The sequence below is a fragment of the Trachurus japonicus genome, chromosome 22, assembly GCF_045865225.1.
Source record: "Trachurus japonicus isolate A0001 chromosome 22, Traja_1.0".
Classification (NCBI taxonomy): domain Eukaryota; kingdom Metazoa; phylum Chordata; class Actinopteri; order Carangiformes; family Carangidae; genus Trachurus; species Trachurus japonicus.
In genome coordinates, this window is record NC_140928.1 from 8,449,688 (window position 1) to 8,469,266 (window position 19,579).

The 19,579-nt window shown below is 42.7% G+C and overlaps 1 protein-coding gene and 1 long non-coding RNA gene across 2 annotated transcripts in view; one reads left to right on the forward strand and one right to left on the reverse strand.

Moving 5' to 3' along the window:
• Positions 1 to 19,579, forward strand: part of palm1b (paralemmin 1b) — a 21,516-nt gene continuing 1,937 nt past the window's right edge. Inside the window, exons 1-5 of the mRNA XM_085766778.1 lie at positions 1 to 413; positions 12,642 to 12,684; positions 13,877 to 13,957; positions 18,616 to 18,731; positions 19,446 to 19,516. Of these exons, the coding sequence (XP_085622904.1) occupies positions 12,643 to 12,684; positions 13,877 to 13,957; positions 18,616 to 18,731; positions 19,446 to 19,516 (310 nt within the window). The 5' untranslated portion in view covers positions 1 to 413; position 12,642. The remainder of the gene's footprint in view (positions 414 to 12,641; positions 12,685 to 13,876; positions 13,958 to 18,615; positions 18,732 to 19,445; positions 19,517 to 19,579) is intronic.
• The window catches only part of LOC146963418 (uncharacterized), an 8,458-nt gene continuing 7,511 nt past the window's right edge, over positions 18,633 to 19,579 (reverse strand). Inside the window, exon 3 of the long non-coding RNA XR_015034696.1 lies at positions 18,633 to 18,762. This is a non-coding gene — a long non-coding RNA (uncharacterized LOC146963418). The remainder of the gene's footprint in view (positions 18,763 to 19,579) is intronic.

Here is a 19,579-nt window from a genome sequence, read left to right on the forward strand (position 1 = left end):
ATACACTAACTAGACTACAACCTGCTTCAGACGACGCCCCGTAGCCCATGAGATTTGCACCTCCGCCGTGCGTCTTATGCGCTGGAAAGGAGACCAGTGGGCTCTTATCATTAGGCTATTATCGTCATCACTACTACTATTATCATTATTATTATTATTATAGGGCTGTGTGTGCGCGCGAGCTGCCAGCAGCATCACCTCACCAATAACAGACGGGGTGCCAGTGTCAGAAGGAGAAGAGGAAGACGAAGGAGAAGAAGAGGGGAGGAAGAGGAGGAGGAGGAGAGGAACGGGGGTGACAGGGTAGATTCCGAATTGACGCTCAGAAATAAACAAGGCGACAGTCAGGCAGACAGCCCCGTTTTGGAAGACCGTCTGCGGCGGGAAGCGAAGCGACCGGGATCTGCAACTGAGTAAGTCGTGATTTCTGGTGTGCAGCTGGTTTTTTGTTTTTCCAGCTGCATGACCTGCTTTCGGTGATTTGTCCAGAGGATGGTTGTTGTGCAGCGGCGCAAATATTTAAGCTTCCAAAAAGCCTGGCTGGCAGCATCCGTGCGTGATTTCGGACAGGAGGTGGATGACAACACAGAGGGAGGAGGGAATGGATACACAGAAATAAGGAGGGGAAAATTATATTTATATGCAGGGGCGAGAGTCACTGTAAACACCGCGTATCGATCGCTGCATTAATGTGGGCTTACAACTCAGTAATCACGAGAGGCGCAGCAGCAGCAGCAGCAGCAGCAGCATCCTTCAAGGGGACGTGCACGTTCAAAAATAACAAGCTGCACAGTGAAGCCAGGCGCTGATTTTTTTTATTTTTTTTTGGAGGTGAAATGTAGAGGGGAAAAATGGCTGCATTGTTATGTCATGTCAACATCCTCTGCTACATGCCTCAGAGGGCCGCTTTTACTGTACTGTAGCTATCCCCGCCAGCCAGGACGACAGGTGTATCAGGATGACATGTTTACGCGAATGTTTCTGTTGTAATATCGACCTGTTTGTGAGGGCAGTGTTTCAGGATGTCTTGTTTGTTTTTTGTTTTTTTTTAAAATGTGTGTGTTGTTGTCGATGATGAATTTTCCAGTGGCGCCAGCCGAGCACGGTCGTCACTGCATGGGTGAGAGATGCTGACTGGCTCCAGGCTGTATAGGAGGAGAGGAGAGAGGAGAGGAGAGGAGCAGGGTATTCTGTGGTGTGTTGTGATGTGAGCAGTCTGCTCCAACATGGCGCGCATGAGCTGATAAACCTTGGCCATTACATACTCCTGTCTGGAATTTACACTGTGCAGTGGGCCAGGCAGTTTGGGTTTGGTTTAGGGTAGCAAGCAGAGAATGAGACTCAGTGCATCTCCTCACAGCCTGAGGTTCAGCTCCTATTCATTTCAGCTCAGGTTGCCCCTGGTGATAAGAGTCCAGCTCCTCCATCCTCCCAGAATAATCACGTAGGCTTGTGTTTATATTCCGCTGCTATTTTTTTCTATTCCTGTCTCTGGTGATGTAATTATGTTTGATCACAGCAGGGATGGACACAACCGGACAAAAGAGTGTGTTTTTGTTTGGTCTTTTGTCCATTGTCTCTCTCCTGGGAGTCTCTGCCTTGTGAACCGATGCCACTGTTGTTGGACAACACCTTTGTTGACGAGACCAGCAAGTGCACGGTGACAGCAGCACAGGGTCTGTAAACACCACACACCCATCACATACGTGCGAGTCCTCGAAGCACAGGCAGGATATTAACGCTTTTGTTTTGGTCGCCACAATAGCCAGTGACACCTGTTTGATTCCTGGGAATGCTGGGAAAAAATACATGCAGTGAAAGTGACAGTTACTTGAAGCACAACATCTCACCCGGTGTTGATTTTGAGAAGGAGCCAAAGTGACTTGATTTCAAGTCCTGAGGGTCTAATTTTCTAGGTGAAGTGAAGTGTTGGGACTGATGTGTTCTGCTGTAACAATCAGGCCTAGGTGAAAAAAATGTTCAGGCAACATTTCTGAGCGCTCCACTGGGATAGTCAGTGCTGTGTCACAGCTTAAATCATGTCTCTCATCAAAAGTAATTAAACGAAACATGGTAAGACACCTACTTTGTCAGAGGATTCAGTTAAACGTTACAGTGCTCTTGTATCAGGGTCTCTGTTGTGACCGCTTTTTATTCAAAATGTATAAAAATCCATCTAAAACCCCAACACAACAAATGGCGTATATCACTTAAAGCATTGTCCCAGCTGACAGATGTGCAGAATGTTGTGATAACTTCACATAGATGTTGTTCCAGATTTGCGAGAATTAATATCACAGCAGAGCTGCATTTGTTTAGTGAGACAACACGGACCAGGCTGACAAAATATGGAGGAGTGAACTTATCAGCAGCACATGTCTGTCTGTCAGTGGTCGTTGTCTGTTCTGTCATTTTATTGTATGTGTGAGACATGTTAAGTCCACCACAGGCCTCGGCCTGGCCGGGTGTGAGCTGAGGGTCTATATCCGGTTGGCTGCTCTGTGTTGTGTCAGCAACTCGCAGCAGAGCTGACAGCACTTGTCTTGTTCGACCAATCATCGTTCAACATCATGAGTCTGGACAGCAACATTTCTCTGTGTTAGTGTGTGTATGTTTTTGTGTGCTTGTATGACAGTATGTATCCAATGTGTGTTTGCACATGTGCAGCTTTTGTGCGCATTGTTTTCTACATGTATACCAGAAACAAAAAGATGGTTCGCTGTGTGTGTTTGTGTGTGTGGTTGACTGTCTCCTGACTGGGCCCTGGGATGGATCTGCTTTCACTAATTAAAATAGGGGAAATGGGCTGGTAACAGGAAGGTCAGTCATTGTTAATCATGGACTGTTGATGAAAAATGAGGTGAAATGTGAGTGAATAACACTCTTTTCCACTAACTACATTCAGAGTGCACTTCAGGAAGCTCTGAAGCCCTGAAAGCTCAGATAGAAAATCCACAGTGAGTAGCTCTGGGAGTGAAATGTTCATACTGAGCAGCTCCTTGAAGTGAAAGTGTAAAACAGTTACCAAAAGGAGCACACTCACTAACGATACTGATAAACACGCTTTAAATAGGTAAAGCACGTCCAAGTGACGGCGCAGTGTCGCTGACGATATCCATGCAAAAAAAAAAGAACGATTCGGCATATTATCTATCTCTACAACGCAGTGCTCACTTACACTATCAGTCAAGACACACCAATGTGTGGTTTGTAAGGGTCTCAATATATTCATATTGACAATGAATTTTTGTATAGGAGGTCCCTGATAGAGAAACTATGTGCTATAGCTGCCTAGCACAGTGGAGTATTTATCCACAAGGCCAGATGATTCCCCTTTTGTAGTAAATGGACATAACAACAAATAGGCAGCAACAGTTTGTTATATAAATTAAAATATGTTGTGTTGTGCTGTGTACAGATTGTTTCAGCTGTGCCCCAAGTGGCCAAATAGTCAGGTTTAATGACATTGCTTGGTGGGTTATCTACATTAAAAGTGACAGCAATAGGTCTGTTGTTTTAATTTTAACACTGCTATTGCACTGCCGGCAATTCTGTGGCATAACTGGGTGGTACAAGATCATTACCAGAGGATAGGAGGCCTCTCATGGGTTCATATCCTGCCCTTAGCGAGGAGCCCCGGAGTGATGGATATAGCTAATTACCCTCTCCGACCTTGCTGTCATTAAGAAACCATTTATGATGTTGTTATAAAACCAGATCGGTAAGCTGCACGTGGAAAATGAATGGCAGGCATTACAGAAGCCTTTACAGTCACTGGTTTGTGCTGAAACGTGGTATTGTAGGGTGAACAAGGAAGTGAAAGCTTGCTAAGCAAGCGTAAAGAGTGATAAGGAGTAACATCTGTGCTCCGAGATGGGAGATATTATTAGATAATGTAATGTACTCCACCTTGCCCCTTCTGTCTGTTTTTTTCTCTCTCTATTAATCTAAGTCTTTTTTTCCTCCTGGATAGTCACTTTTTCTTTCTCTTTTTCTGACTAGCTCTCATTACATCCCCCCCCCCTCCTTCTCCTCCTTGCTGCTTTGTCATGACAGATAAGGCAAGAGAGGATTTGTTTTTTCCACTCTCTTCCCAGCAGATTGTCTGTCTTCAGATAAACTGTCATTTTTAGCCACTAAGTCGTTTTAATCTCAGAGGGAAATGTGCTCAGCACTGTGTTTGTTCATTTGCGTGTGTGTGTGTGTCATATGCACCCCTCCCCAAAGCCACACACCCACATACTCATATGATGATCATCAGTGTTGCTGCAGAGATGATATCAAAAGCACCATTGATAAGCAGCAGAGGGGGGCTCAGCCATCTTCTTGCACTGTAGATAACCTTAACATAACAACATTCACATAACCCATGAACATCTGGTTCCAGGGCAAGAAGGAGAAGGAATATTAGATCTTGTCTCATTGTAGATGAAATATTGTGTTTTTATAATCCCAGAAACGGCTGTACAAACATACTTAGCATAAACAATCCTTGAACCTCTTGAGAGCCTTAAGTGGAGATTGGGATCTCTCCATAAGGGGAGGCACCTGTTTAGCCTAATGGTTCCTGTGTTAATGTTGAGATGCTGCTCCCATAATGCAAGTGCATATAGCTCCTTCTATCCGGATATATAGTTTGCTGATTGACCAGAGAGGCAGATGCACACCAGTACACAGGAGAGTATAGGGCCTACCATGGTCTGTCCGTAAATGTAAAAAGCAATGCTGTCAGCAGGTCATGTTGATGCTAATGTTGTTACACAGCTTTCGCAAAAAGATGCAGACAGAGGTCAAAGTAAATCATTAGAACCACTACCCTACTCTTTGATCATAGTGGCTCAGCTCTCTTATCGTCTTGAAACACACTCCAATTCCTAAAACACTATCCCAAGGTTTTGATTGCAGCGCCCGTAATTAAAGGAGCCATTAGTAAGTTTTGCTACTTAGCCAAGGCCCATAACTCTAGAAGAAACATTGCAAGTTCAGCATCTCCGGTATTAAATCTATCATTTGTTTTCTCCTGCTAGCCTCGACCCATCTCCTCACTTTAACCTCTAACCTCTAGTCTGTGCTGAAGACATAGCCTTGCCCAGAGCATGTATTATAATACCTTATCTAAATTGTGATCATGGACCTTCTCTTTAAGCTTCTTTGGGGATTTTAGTTTTTTCTGTTCTGTTCTGCTGGTATAAATCAGAACAGAACAAGAGCTGCAAGGTCTTTACCTCACTCTCAGTGGTGGTGATTGCCCAACTTTACACAATCTGATTCCAACAACATGGAGCTATCAATGACATCAGAGACGCCATGCACATGTTTTTCTCCACAGTCCATGAGGTTGAACCTGTGCTGCGATCCCCAGGCAGTGTCAGCCGTCAAAGCATAGGGATCGATAAAAGTGTCACAAAAGCTGTGTAGACTCTGGCTGCTTTCCCTGAATGCATCAAAATGAACAAGCAAAGACCACAACTGGACAGATTTGCAGTGTAAAGATAATGTTGCTGTTGCAGAAGTAACAAAGGTCGAGTGTGGTCAAGTGAGGAAATGCGAGCATGAGGCGAATCAAAGAGGAGGAATCCAAGGGGAAGAACCAGTGGGTGAAGATGCCTCTTTTAGGAGATTCAGGCAGAAGAGGCAGAGAAAACATTTTTATAACTTTTCGAAACAAAGAATAAAACATAAAACAAACACATGCAGAGGCAAGACAGTTGGGCAAGATTTAAACTTTTATCAACTCTTAAATTATGTTTCCAATCATCATTTTGTGTGTACAAATGACTGCAACACTACAAATGCCTTAAGGAAAGATGATCTCAAACGGTGACCAGTGACCTGAGTAATTATTGTCGTCCACCCCCCTCCCATGATGGACGGCTTTTTACCTTGCCTCCAGGCGGACAACTCTTAAAGTGAATACTCTTGGAGGTACAATGAGTAGCTAGTCATACAAAGGGTAAAGTTATACCACACAACCAGGCACTGATGCAGAAGAAAATACTCTAACGATGGTCTATTTAAAATCCGCTCTGTCCCTGTGGAACAGCCTCTTTTCAAACTGTTCACACAACACTCTGAAGAAATGTAAAGTGTACTGGCCTTCAAGCAACTTTGCGACAATTTTACAAATTCAAATCAGTTCAGTAGTCATGGACGTTATTAGTCAGCCTGTGAAAACAGGCTTTATATGCAGCTCCGGAGAAGCTTTATGAGAAATAATCCCAGCAGTGTCACAAGGATTGGCTTATGATGGGTTTGAAGACGACCAACTTTTATTGTGAGGGTGTTAAGGTTAAACCCAAAAGCTACGGAGGTGATGGAGGAGTATTTGAAAGATTTACCAGACAGGGACGATCTAATGAAATGATACCATCCAGTAGCGTTATGGAAAGTCTATGATTAAGTGTTCTCAGAGTCTGGATAACGATAACTAGGGAAGTGTCAGAGAAAAATATCAGCCTCAGTTTCTTTACTCTGACTGTTGTAGGTCCCCTAACTCAACTTCATGTAATTGCAATACTAAATCTCAGGGGTGTGGCTAATTGCTGATCTTGTTAACTTGTTAACAAGACAACAGTTCACTGATTGGTTCTAGTCTGTTGACAATGGACTGTGTGTGGCTTCATGTTCGTCCTCTTGACATGGGTGTTACACAGTGTTTCACCCTGAGCTGTTATTTATGGGTGACCTCGGCAGTGAAAGGAGTTTTACCCTCTTGCGGCTGGAATACTAACATGTGACCTCAGCGGACTTCCTCCAGTTTTTATTGGCACCACACTGTTTACGTTTGGCACAATTTGTGTTGTGCCTTAGATAGAACGATGCAGAGCCGCATGTGTGGTGGTGGAAGAGGAGGAGGAGGAGTCATGGTGTGCATGCTGGCCTGGGACGAGTGTACGTGTGTGTGTGTGTGTTTATGTGTGTTTATGTGTGTGTGGCCGGAGCAGCAAGGCAGGGAAGAGTATTGTTGTCCCTGTGCTCTTTTGGCCTGAAGGAAGGAAGCCATGGAAGTGGGGAGTAGAGAGGAGGAGAAATAAGTGGCACTCCAACACAGTGAGTGCGAAGAGGATTTGGGATTAGTTTCCTTTTCCAGAGTCTCTCAGTTTTGCAATGCAGGGCCTGGGTCATTAAGCTCAAGAGTCATTTTCATAGTCATCATTCTTTCTGAAGAGGAGAGTGTTATATTGAGTGTGAATGTGTGTGTGTGTCTATTTGATTCAAGAGTAGCCAAAAGAATCTTCACATCTGGGATCTTTCCAGGTTTTAAGCGTAAGTAATAGTAAGTCTAGTAATTAGTCATTTAATGTGTCCCCTGCCTCTCCATTTCATCTCATCTCCACATTGTTAGTTTTTGTGAGTGTGCTGAGGTGTTTCATTATGGCCGCATATAATGTCAGTTAAAAGCTTCTCGCTGTTCAAAATGAAAACCTGAATGAACGCATTTCCTTTTTCCGAAGGCAGTTATTAGGGTTGTTAGCCTGTGCGCGCTGCCAGCATGCTCTAACTGGAAGCGTTTGACGCTTTTTTTTTCAACTTTATTTGCTGTAACTTTTCCGTGAAATGCAGCTGCCGCAGGCCGTTAGGGAGCACGGGTGATATCAATTAGCGTGATTCCTCTTCTCGATGTCTCTCAGTTTTTTCCGTGTTGGCTGCTTGGCTCCTCCACTTTGTTGGTTGGTTTGATAACAAACCTCTCACTTTGGCTGATTGCCTCTCTGGTTTAACAACAACGTCTCTAATTGGCCAACAAGCCTCTAACAGTTCTTCATATCCAGTGCGTGGAGCCCAATTATTTTCAGATTGAGGCTCTCATTCAGTATTCACATCAGTTTAAAATGCAGCAATCATTTGTTTGAAAAGGTCAGGATCTAAATATTCTGTTAGTTGCATCATCTTGAAAAACTTTGTATTTTATTCCTTTCCATTAAGTGAAATAACATCCCATACTGTTGCAATGTTGTAGGTGTAGGGTCACTTAGAACAGTATTGTTCATAGCAGTGTGTACTATCAAAACACAGATAAGCTTTAAAAAAAAAAAATCTGTGCAGTAAAGTATGAGTCAGCGTGGGAGGCAGGATCAGAATCAGTGTGTTGCAGTGTCCATTTCCAGGTTGTTTGTGGTGTTTGTTTAAGATAATCTGAGATTAGTGGTGATGAGACCTGCTGTAATCTGCCACTGCTGCTGACAGATAGACACACTGACGGCTTGTGGCTGTTCTGGAGTATCATGTGCAGATCAGTGCAGCATGCACTCACTGAACCTTTCACTTCCAGACGGTGTGGCATAAATAATGAATTGTATATGAACCATATTAGTGCAACTGGCTGCAAACAATTTTGTGCCTTTATAAAAAAAAAAAGAAAATCTTGGAAATGATGACGGCAAGGAGAAGGAGAGATGTAGCTAAGAGGTGCGTGAGTGATGTCATCACACGCCGGTTAGCCTGTCATCTCTTGGCCGGTCCCTCCTTGCTTGTTTTTGTAAACCTGACAAATCTCTCAGATCTTGTTAAAGGGATAGTTCAACATTTTGGCAAATTGGACGGAACGTTATGAGACTGAGTTGTTTTTGAGGTAAATACAGAGACTGCTTGCTGAAAAACTGTCCCTGAAGGCAACGCGCATCAGCGGTTTTGCATGAATTCACCTCTAAAACGACTCGAGTGTTTTGGAGTTGTTGGATTGTGTATTTGATGAGTTTGATGAGGGAAACCCATTAGCCTCTGTAGCATAGCTCTGAGCAGCCCGCCGTTCTAAAAACAGCTTGCACCGACAAATAAAGGTACGAACCTACTGCTATGACTATAGTGATTATGGCAATGGGCCAATTTGCCAAAATGTTGAACTATCCCTTTAACTTAGGCAACATGCCAGCCCCCAAATGGGAGTTGACCCCCGCAGCCTCCCTCTCCAAAGTCACTGCCATTACCCACTGAGATATCCAGCTGCATGTATCCAGACCTCAGGTCCACCATACTATTATCTTGCATTTCACTTCCTGATCATACGCAATAATCATGAAACAAAACACAATATGCTGTGATCAGGTCAGAAGATGAAAGCACCAGTAATATAATTGAAACCTGCAGTCTGTGGGTTTATTTTTCAAAAACATAGATAGAATCAACATTTTAGACTACCCCTCATTGGTAATGGTCGTCCCACATTTTGTTTTTTGGGATCTGGTCACCCTAGGTGTAAGTGTGATGCTCTGATGAACAGAAACCAACAGTGTTTTGGTTTGGTGAATTCCTGACAGTTTCAGGGAGGGAAAACTATTTCTTCTCACCTCAGAAAGGAGAGGGTTTGTTTTTTTTTCTATATCCAGGTTGGGCTTAAGGCCAACATATCACTAAACAAAGACGTGCAGCAGGATTATTATTCATTTAGCTCCATAGACCTTAAAGTAATCACTTCTAGGGCATTTCAGTGCAGATAGAGTGTGTAAAGTGACTGCCGGTGCCAGAGGACGGTGAGCACAATGCTATTAGAAGAGGATGCTGGTGCTCTATGCGGGCCGTTAATGTGTTCCTGGAAATGCTACAAGAGCAGTGCACTCCGCAGGGAATAGGGCTGGTCATTAAGTCTGTTTCCCTGACTTCTTCTGTCATCCACCTGCCTTGACATTTTGAGAAAAACATGCTGGGTCTTTATGTACTGTTTGTGTGCAAGTCTCTCGGGCAAACACTGCTGCATCTCTCAGTTCTATCTCACTGACCCCGATTTTGTTGATCTGTCATATTTATCTGTCTCAGCGTGTCTCTGCTGACCTGCTGATCTGTGAGAGACTGCCTGCCGGCCTCCCTGGAAGTCTTCCTCTCTTGGTCATAGATGTAATAACTCTTCCAACTATACCACTAAGATGCGTGTCTGTGTGTCTGCTTCCCTTTCTCCCCATTTGTCCATAATTTATGAGAGAGGCAGCCGGACAAAGGCCCAAAATGTTCCAACAAGGTGGACATATTTTTTCCCAATACACTTTAAAAATTCATCAGAGCAGTATAGCCTAGAGGTTATTAGAGGCAAGGCTGGCATTAAAATTCATTTTTGAATGCTGTAACCAGGCTTGGAAAATCTTAGCATTTAGCTCCCAGCTCGTCCAATGGACTTCTGCTGTTAACTTTGGCATGAACCTGGTAGTTATGGTCACAACTCCCAGAGCCACGTGTGAAGACTTTCCACTGTTTGTTTTCAGTAGGCATCGGCAGGAGGTTCTTCTATTCCCTTTGTAAAATGTTTGTTTTGATTTGAAGATCCACGAACTAGCTATGTAATTATAGCTTTTTTGGTTTTTAGACGATTTTTCATGTTTGTAACTTTCAATTACGGGAAGTAAACTGTTTCCAACAAAACTTTCGGTTCAGGATATTTTTCACAGCCGATGTATCCAACAGAGCTAACTGACATTAACAGAAGTACCTGTAACTCCTGTCAGCTGTCAGGGAGCCCTGCCTAGTCTCTTTTAATAAAAGCAGAGTTGAGTCGGTGCTTCCAGGCCTGATGAACTGATCCAGATGAGTTCCCAGATGCGCTGTCAGCTAACTGCCCCAACTGCTTCCACTGTAACCTGAGGGCTGGGATGGGAAGGAGACTTAGACAGAAAATTGCCTATAAAACACTGTCAGCAACAAAAACGTGACCAGGATCTGAATAATGTCTTCACAGAATATAACACACTTTGAAATGTGAGCAGGAGCTCAGGAGTTTTTTTGTTATTGATCATTAGTCAAGGCGCGTTTCATAATTCATCTGTCTGATTCATCCTGATTTCACTCTTCACACGTCTTTTCATTCTTCCTGTTTGTGCTCTGGGAAAAGCAGAAAAATACTAAGAATGTGTCTAGACAGTGTGTGTGTGTATTTGTGTTTTTATGTGTACTGGGTGGGTTGATCAGATGATTGTGGTTTCATTTTTCTCTACAGGCTCTCCATGTGATGGTGACATGAGAGCAGTGCAGTGTGTGGATGTATGTGCAGATAAACCCTGCATGTACAGATTATCCTAATGTAACACACCCTTGGGGTTTTCACAGAGTCCTACAGCTTTATTGATTTGAAGAGAGAGGACTAACAAGTGTGACAGAAAATGTATGCTTCTTTATGTTTTGAGAGAGGCCAGTGTTGTTGCACTGCGTGTGTTTTGTGCAAGGGAATAAAAAAGTGTAGCAATCAGTCTGACCCTACAGCAGGGGTGTGATAGAAGTAATGCGGTCTGTTGATACGCTGTGAGTTGCGGTTTTTTTTTTTTTCTCACAATCCTTTGCTTTGTGAGGATTTGGTTGGGTGAAATGATGTAAGTGAATTCACATGGTGACAGCGGGGGTCCTGGCCATTCATCAGAGTGAGTGACACAAACACGTTCAACACATTTTATTGGCACTGCGTAATGGTGGGCGGGGAGCGATGTAGAGATGTGTTGTCATTTTGTAAGAGTTGGGTTTGGATCATTGCAGCAGAGAAATGAGGATCCCATATGTGCCGTAATACAGTTTTTAGTTTGGGCTGGAAAAGATTGGAAGAGACAAAACAATGTGAGGACGGAGCTGAACGACAAGGAACCTGAGGCTCAGTTATTTATCAATTTGACACCAAATCTCTTGCACAGAAGTATCAAGTGTCTTTATTTTAGGGCAACAAAGGTTATAGTTGTTACAAAAATAACATGTCACCGGTTTACGTTTCTTCACTTGTTCCACTGCTTTTACATCACATGGTTGTGAACTTCCTCATGACAAAAAGAGCATACATTTAAATCTGTGAGATTGTAATCAGGATGTTCATATTTGTGTGTTTTTTGTTTTTTTTTAACATTTGCACTTAAAACCATTATGACTGATCAAGATAGTTGGTGCCGAATTCACTATTAATCGGCAGAGATTACCAGCCAAAGCTCTAGAGTTTCAACACAAGAATTTCATCTGGTTTATTTTTAAAAGGAAAGAGAGAGTCTGCACACGTGTTCAGGCACAACACAGACGAGACCACTCACACTTACCAACCTTTTTTTGTCAGCTGATGAATCTCATGTTTAGTAAGGAAAGGTCACATATAGTTCTTTAAGTACAACTAAGAACATGCAGTTCTGTTGAAAGACCTCGTATATAACATCGCTGCACAAAAAACATTCCTCTTCTATAGGTAGCTCAGATCATATCTCAGCCTATTATAAATATATCTTCACTTTTTATGCCTTCTGTTCCACTTGGACCAGGTGACATCAATCATTTGCCTGCAGAAAAGCCTATAAAACTTAGATGTATTGCTTTTTTTTCCTGAGAGAACAATATAGTGATAGCTTTGTCCCAGCACTCACAGTCCTTCCCCTCTGGCTTCAGCTCTGCTTCCGTCCATCCTCCATCCTGCAGCTCTGGTCTGGAACCTATTAGAGCAGGAATCTCCAGCAGCGCCCTGCTAGCGCATTAGCATGCCTTCAGTGACGCTCCCTGACAGGAAAAGAGACACTGATTTAGTGCAAACAGACAGATATTTAACCTCAGTCACTGGGAAGTCGTTGCAAGGTAAATGGCTGGTGAATGAATGCTACGGTGAAGGGAGGTTGTTTGTCACTGTGTGTAATGTCAGATGTCAGTGGTCATGTGTGGCTGTAACTCTCTCTCTCTTTCTCTCTCTCTCTCTCCATCAGGATGGCTGAGGTGTCACAAGAGGAGAGACTCCAGGCCATCGCTGTAAGTTATTTCTACATCCATACATTTCAGTCTTACGCTTTCTCTTTCGTACACACACACACACACACACATGCACTGAGTGCACATCAGGGCACACTGCTTGGCTGAAGAGGCAGCAAATCATTGCTCTTTGTCAGGATGTGACTGCAAATCTTAATGACTCAACCTTTTAGATCCCATCTCCTTCACCCATTAGCAAATATCCAAAGCTAATGCAGTAGCTTCAGCTCAATGCCTTTTTTCTGTCTGTCCTTGTCTCTCCCAGCATCTCTGTTCCCTGAGCTACGTCTCTCTTTACCTTTTATCCTTTTCTCTGCTTTATCTTCATTTTCTGTCACTACTCTTACGTGTTCTCTACTATAATTACAATTGCAATATGTCAAATTCGATTTTTTGTTTTTTACGAAACATTACAACTTGGGTCTGACATCGTGACTTAAAGGTGTACAGAAAAGAAAATTGAATTTAAGCCCACTCTGGATCATAAAATTAGTGTAATAACTCATCTATCAGACGATGTAGGTCAAACTTTGTGCAAAATTCTATTTTTGAGTAAATCCGGGATGAAAGTGTGTATTTTAGTGTAGTTTTTTTTCTCGCATTGGATAATGCAGGCGCACGGATTATACGTCAGCCTGTACACGATTCATCAGCCACTGATATTGGATCCGTAATCCGTCATTCAAACGTCTGACACACGCACACACACACGGAGCTCGGTCTCGCCCCAAGCTTTGAATATCCCGCCCGCTCGATAACGACCAATCAAATTCGTTTTCCTCACTCGGGTAAACTCGTGTTGCAGCATCGTGACAACTCGGCGCGACAAACAGGACAAACGGCCATTTCTGCACACCTTTAAACACATTTGGAATTGGTTTGTTGTGACTGGCTCTGCCATTCAGAGCTTTATTTTGACACATCATTAAAATATCTCACAGCTATATACAAGATACTTCATGTGGCTGTGTACTATGAATACATACTGTAACAATACACCGACTGCTATATCTGTCTTTTTTCCATGGCTTTCTCATGCATTCACAATCGCACTGACTTACACATAGTCACTGATATTCAGCACCACGATGAAAGGCTCCAGCTTGGTAACGTTCAAAATGTTTTGATGTTTAAAATACCTTTTCGGCTTTTAACCGTTGAATGACTTCAAAATGTGTCTGCGTGGTAACAGGAGAAAAGGAAGAAGCAGACTGAGATTGAAAACAAGAGGAGGCAGCTGGATGATGACCGACGGCAACTCCAGCATCTCAAGGTACACCCATACACACATGCAAACTTCCACATGCACACACATTTTACACATGCTCCATTTGCTTTAGTTGTAATTATGTTACATCTTTTGAAAAGAAGACATGAGAATAGTGTTGTCCATTATTCTCAAGTGCTTCTTTGCAGCCTGTGAGTTAGTTCTTAATTACAGTTAATGCAGCTGTGATGCTTCCCTTCTCCTTCACTCTAGCTTTACTGCTCTTTGCATTTAAAGCAATAGACCACAAAGATAAAGTATCTAAGTATGCATGTAATATTAATGGTTGACCAAAGTGTTTCCCTGTCTTCGACTTTAATGTCCACATTGTGCTCAACAGATCTTTGCATAGTCCTTCCCTTTAACACCTGTTTTTTTGTTTTTTTTACTTAAAACTTTTATGTGCTTAGTTGCACTCAATGAACACATGTTTCCACTTTACCTGTTATTTCCACCTGAGGTAGGCAGATGCTGACATCAGTATGAATCCATTCCAGGAGGGAAATCTGTCCCCTGAAGTGTTTCTTTTTTTTTTTGGTTTTGTTTTTTACATTATGCAGCATCATATAGTATAGTAATTAGAGTGCCTGCAGTATACAGTATTGATAGCAGGCCTCTTATACTGAATCAGTAAGGAACAATAACAACAGTTGGAAAGCTTATAACACAACATAGGGCACTAACGAAGTCGAAACAAACCCAACTTTCCACCAACGACTGTCACTCTAACGACTGTCGTTGGCACATGGAGCACAAGGGGAGCCAGTGACATCATCGGTCTTGTGAAAGCCCTCTCAGTGGTTAAATACCTGGGTCTCCACACCAGATAGTTGGACCAGTCTCAGCCTGGTCAGATGCGAACATGAACTGATGAAGCCTCTTGGATGAGAGTTGAAACATCTTCCTAGACAAATAACCAAGTCCAGTTGCATTAGATTTAAATTTCCTTGAGATAACTACTACCTGGACAAATGAGAATATTCACAGGCCCAACAGTTGGAAAGGAAATGTTCTTAGATTTGAAACCTCATGCTATGGATGGATGGATGGATGGATCCCCTCACGTTGATTCCCCATATTCTGTTGTCAAAACACAGATGTCATCGTCTCCTGCGTTGACATATTCTGCACCTCAGCATGCCAAAACCCCAACACCTGCCCCTACCTACTGTAACCCTGCCCTAAATTTGAAACCAACTTGACTTAGTCAGTCCTGTATTTTCAGAATCCACGCCCCAACTTACGCACAACGTACAACACCCACGCACCAACATTTAAACTCTATGATTGTTTAAAAAACTATCAGCAACACAGAGAGATACTCCCGAACTGCTGCTGTCACGGAATGTTCAGAATGGACGGCAGATAACACCGGCAGCCCCTCCGCATGCTGTTTATACACACACACACACACACACACACACTCCCTAGAATGCATGCACACATTCAAACCTGCCGGCATGCACACACACACTCATTATATCAGAGCCAAGGCTTTTGTCAGTGTATGTGTCAGCATTATCAAAGCTATTTCAGCCACACACTATTCAGCGGGTCACAGATAAGAGCAAAGGTTGCCGTGCGTATGCGCCTGCGCAGACATGTGTGCGCTCGTGACCTGTGCGACTGGCCTTGCGTGCTCCCACTTTTTCTATTTTCAGAGCAAACCTTTGTAAATGTGTATCTGCATGTGTGTGTGTGTGTGTGTGATCGTTTCTGTGTGTGTTGCTGCATAAAAGAACACAGAAGCCTCAGACAATGCGGTGGGCTTTGGCAGAGGAAACAGATTTTTGTCCCACTCCCACCAACAGGAAACAGCTCTTACACCCACCGCACCCCGCTTTCGTCTCACACACACACACACACACATAGACTCAGACACACCGAGGGGAAGTGTAATCACGCTGTACAGGAGCATTAGAAGGCTCTTTGTGCAAACCACAGCAAGTATTTCTTTACCAGGGGCGGCATTCATGTGGAAAACCTAATAAATGTCTCAGTTTACACACCACATTTTTATAATGGTGTACCTGACCCACCATTAAATCACACTTTACACAGAATCATACACACGTACACTCACACACACTCACTGTGCTGACAAGCTGATGAGATGAGGTAATACCATGTTGTTAACACAGAAAGCATTAAAATGAGTTCTGTTTTAAATTAACCAGCCATGGTAATATGATTACGCAAGCAGCAGCCCCTTTAATTGAAACCTCAGAATGTCAATGTCATGTTGGCTTAGTATTGGAAACACACTGTTTATGGATGGAAAATATGAAAAGTTATATTCCTAAATGAGATGGTGGCCCTTAAAGTGTACACACTATTACAAAGTTACAGAAGAATTTTTATTTTTATTTTTATTTTTGAGAAGATTACGTAACACCACTCTCACAACTGTAGGCCTACGATAGGCTAAATATGAAATTAGAGCCAGCAGCACCTTAGCTTAGCTTTGCTTGGCATAAAGACTGGAAACAGGGGTTACAGTTCGCCTCACTCTGTCCAAAGACAACAAAAGCCAATCATAAACACCTCCAAAACTCACACATTAGCATCTTATCTGTAGCCTACTGCATGAACCTGTTTTCTAGTGTTTGCACTAAACACATCTCAAGCCGTTCTTTTTTGCTGAGTAAACCTAAAGACGCCAGATGCAAAATGTGTTGTTCACATACATTTTTTCACTGTGCAGTGATTTAAAAAAAAATCTCTAGCAATATTTAGACATGAAAGTACAGTACAGTAGTTTCCAATTCATGGCAAATATTTGCAAAAAAAAAAAAAAGTGCCGTGGCTCACTAAATTGTGAAGAAACTAAACTTTTTTTCTAAATGTTGGAGTCTCATGTTGGACAAGAAGTGATGCTAGATGAGAAATGAAGCTGTTCTTCATACAGCTGTTCAGTACATTTGTGTGTGTGTGTCTGTGTGACCGTATGTGTGTGACACAGTTCCGCCCTTTGTCTGCTACGTTAGCAGCTTTTTACTCCAAAGAACAATGGAGAGAGAGACGTAGCTTCAGCGCTACAGCTTTATGACTGTCCGTGCTGACTGGTGTGTGTGTTTGTGTGTGTGTGGTGCACATGTTTGACTGCGCATGAGTGAGTACATTAGTGATGTCAGGCTTTGGGGTAGTAAGGTGTGGCAAGAATGAGCAAGACTGAAAGAGAGAGAGAGGGAAGTAGGGTTAGATTCAATGCCCAAGAGACCATGCAGGGCCGGGGCATGAAGAGTGTTGAATTACACCGTGTGTGTGTGTGTGTGTGTGTGTGTGCTGTAAAGCTCTGTGCAGCTGGGCGTCTGGAACAGAGTTAGTGAATGATGAAAGTAAGAGTTTAAACAGACATTCACAGATACAAACACGTAAGCATAGGTGGAATTGATGGAGATACGCCGTGGCATTTACAAGCTAATTGGAGTTCATGAACTCCACGATGGTTAGAGATGCACGCAAGAAAGAGGAAGGGGTGGGGGTTCAGTTGCAAGGGGGGAAAAAAAGAATGGGGGAAGTTTTTCTGAAGAATTTCTCGTTGCATCACTGGAGAGGAATTCACGTCAAGCGCAGGTCCAGATTTTTTTTAGTCCAACTTGTGAAAACAAGAGCTTTTTACTTGCACTTTTCCATATGGCCAGACAGGGTTGTCTTTCACTGCATGGTCTAACAGCTGCGAGTAGGACACACACTGTTATATTTACCTCAAAGCATGCCAAGTATTTGCTTTGATATTAGCTTATCTGCAGGAGGGAATGTGGATGGGGAGCCAGGATAAGGGATACAGGGGTGTTTTGAAATTAAGAAAGCAAATAGACATGGGTTAAAAAGAGATAAAGAAGTGGAAGGTTGGAGGAAAAAAGTGGAAAATACTAGTAGAAGAGATTTTATCCATGTGTTGTTTCATTTAATTTGTGTGTTCTTGATAATCTTGTCCCAGAATTAACTTTATCTACACAGTAATTATGGCTAATAGTTTGCGATCATTAAATCCAGTCACAGTTTGTGCTCCCAGCTTGTAAATGAAGATATTCTCATTTTCATTGTCAAGCTCCAGGAAATGTTGTGATGTGGTTTTAGATTAGAACTATTTGTTTTTGTTGTTGTTCTTGTGTCTCTTTTAGTGGCTTATCTTGATTTCCAATCCCACGCTCAAATGAGTATAATAGGAGAATTATATAGTACTCTGACTTTTTTCTGTCTTCGGTGCCAGAAGGCTTGACAGTCTGGACGAGTGCCATAGTCCACTTGGCAACAACAAGTTGGCAGCGGCTGAAGTGTGTGACAGAATCAGTGAGTGGCAGCAGAGAAGCTGTGGACGTGTTCCCCTGGTAGATTTTTGTGGAAGATTAGCTAAAGGGATTGTCGCTCTCGCCTGGTGAAAGTGCCACCACTAATCTCTTCTGAAAGAAACTGCACTGATGTCCAAATTAAAAAGGGGCGAGAACACTGAGCATTCTGGGAGATTTGAAGTCCTGCTAATGAATTAATCAGCTGCTCCTGATGAAAGACCCATAATGAAAGGTCCTCTGGTTGGGTCTCATTAAAGCTCACATGAACACAAAAACATTCTGTTTTTTGTTTTTTATCAACATTTTTATTTTTAAAAAATGAAGCTAATCATCTAACAACATGTCTATATTTATTCTGTCCACTTACAGTCGAAGGCACTGAGGGAGCGCTGGTTGTTAGATGGAGCTCCAGCGGAGGAGGAGACTCAGAAACGTCTCCAGGATGAAGAGGTGAAGACCAAACTTCTGGAGCAGGTCATCATCAGGTCAGCATCCCATAACCTCTGCATGTCCGACCTTTGAAACAGACCAGTCCAGAACTTTATTTATAATTGCAAATTAACTTGTCGAATAAGTGTGGTTGTTATGGTGAGAATGTAGGCGTGCGTTCGTTTTGCTTTCCAGTGGTGCATTTTTTCCAATACTAATGAAGAAGTTTAAACAGCAGGAAGAATAAAGCTGTATTATTTCATTCTTCAAGCCGTAGCATTGTAAATCATGGAGTGGAGCTCTTGTGTTGCACAAGACAACATTGGAGACAGAGGAAATCGTTGTCTGTAACTGTGCTTTGAACCACAGCCATGGTCAGCAGGGCCGATGCTTCTGATGTCATGAGCGTTGCACTACGAGTGATGTAATCCAATTCGAGAGTCCAGACTGAGACAAATCTCATGAAACTCAATTTCACATGGATACTGTGACCATCAGTAATTGTATTTTATAAATCATTTTATCATTTGTCTATGTCCAAATGTCCAAACATAAATAGCATATGAGAACTTATCAATATTGTTATGCATTTTGATATTGTATCTCACAAGAACACGGATTTACTAATGGTTTGATGGCATTGTGGATGGACAACATGGTCAGCTAGATATATATTGCTGTATAATCTCTGTGGTGTTACATGCTAATTTTAATAATGATATCAATAATCAGTTTTCATGTGTGTGTGTGTGTGTGTTTTCCTGAGCCAGGCTGGAGGCGGAGATTGAAGAACTGGAGACAGGCGAGCCAGCCAATAAGGGTGTGGCCAAAGAAAATGGAGGTAAGTTTGGTACCCATGGCAACATTGAGTACACGGGAAACCATGGCAACACAGCCATCCAAA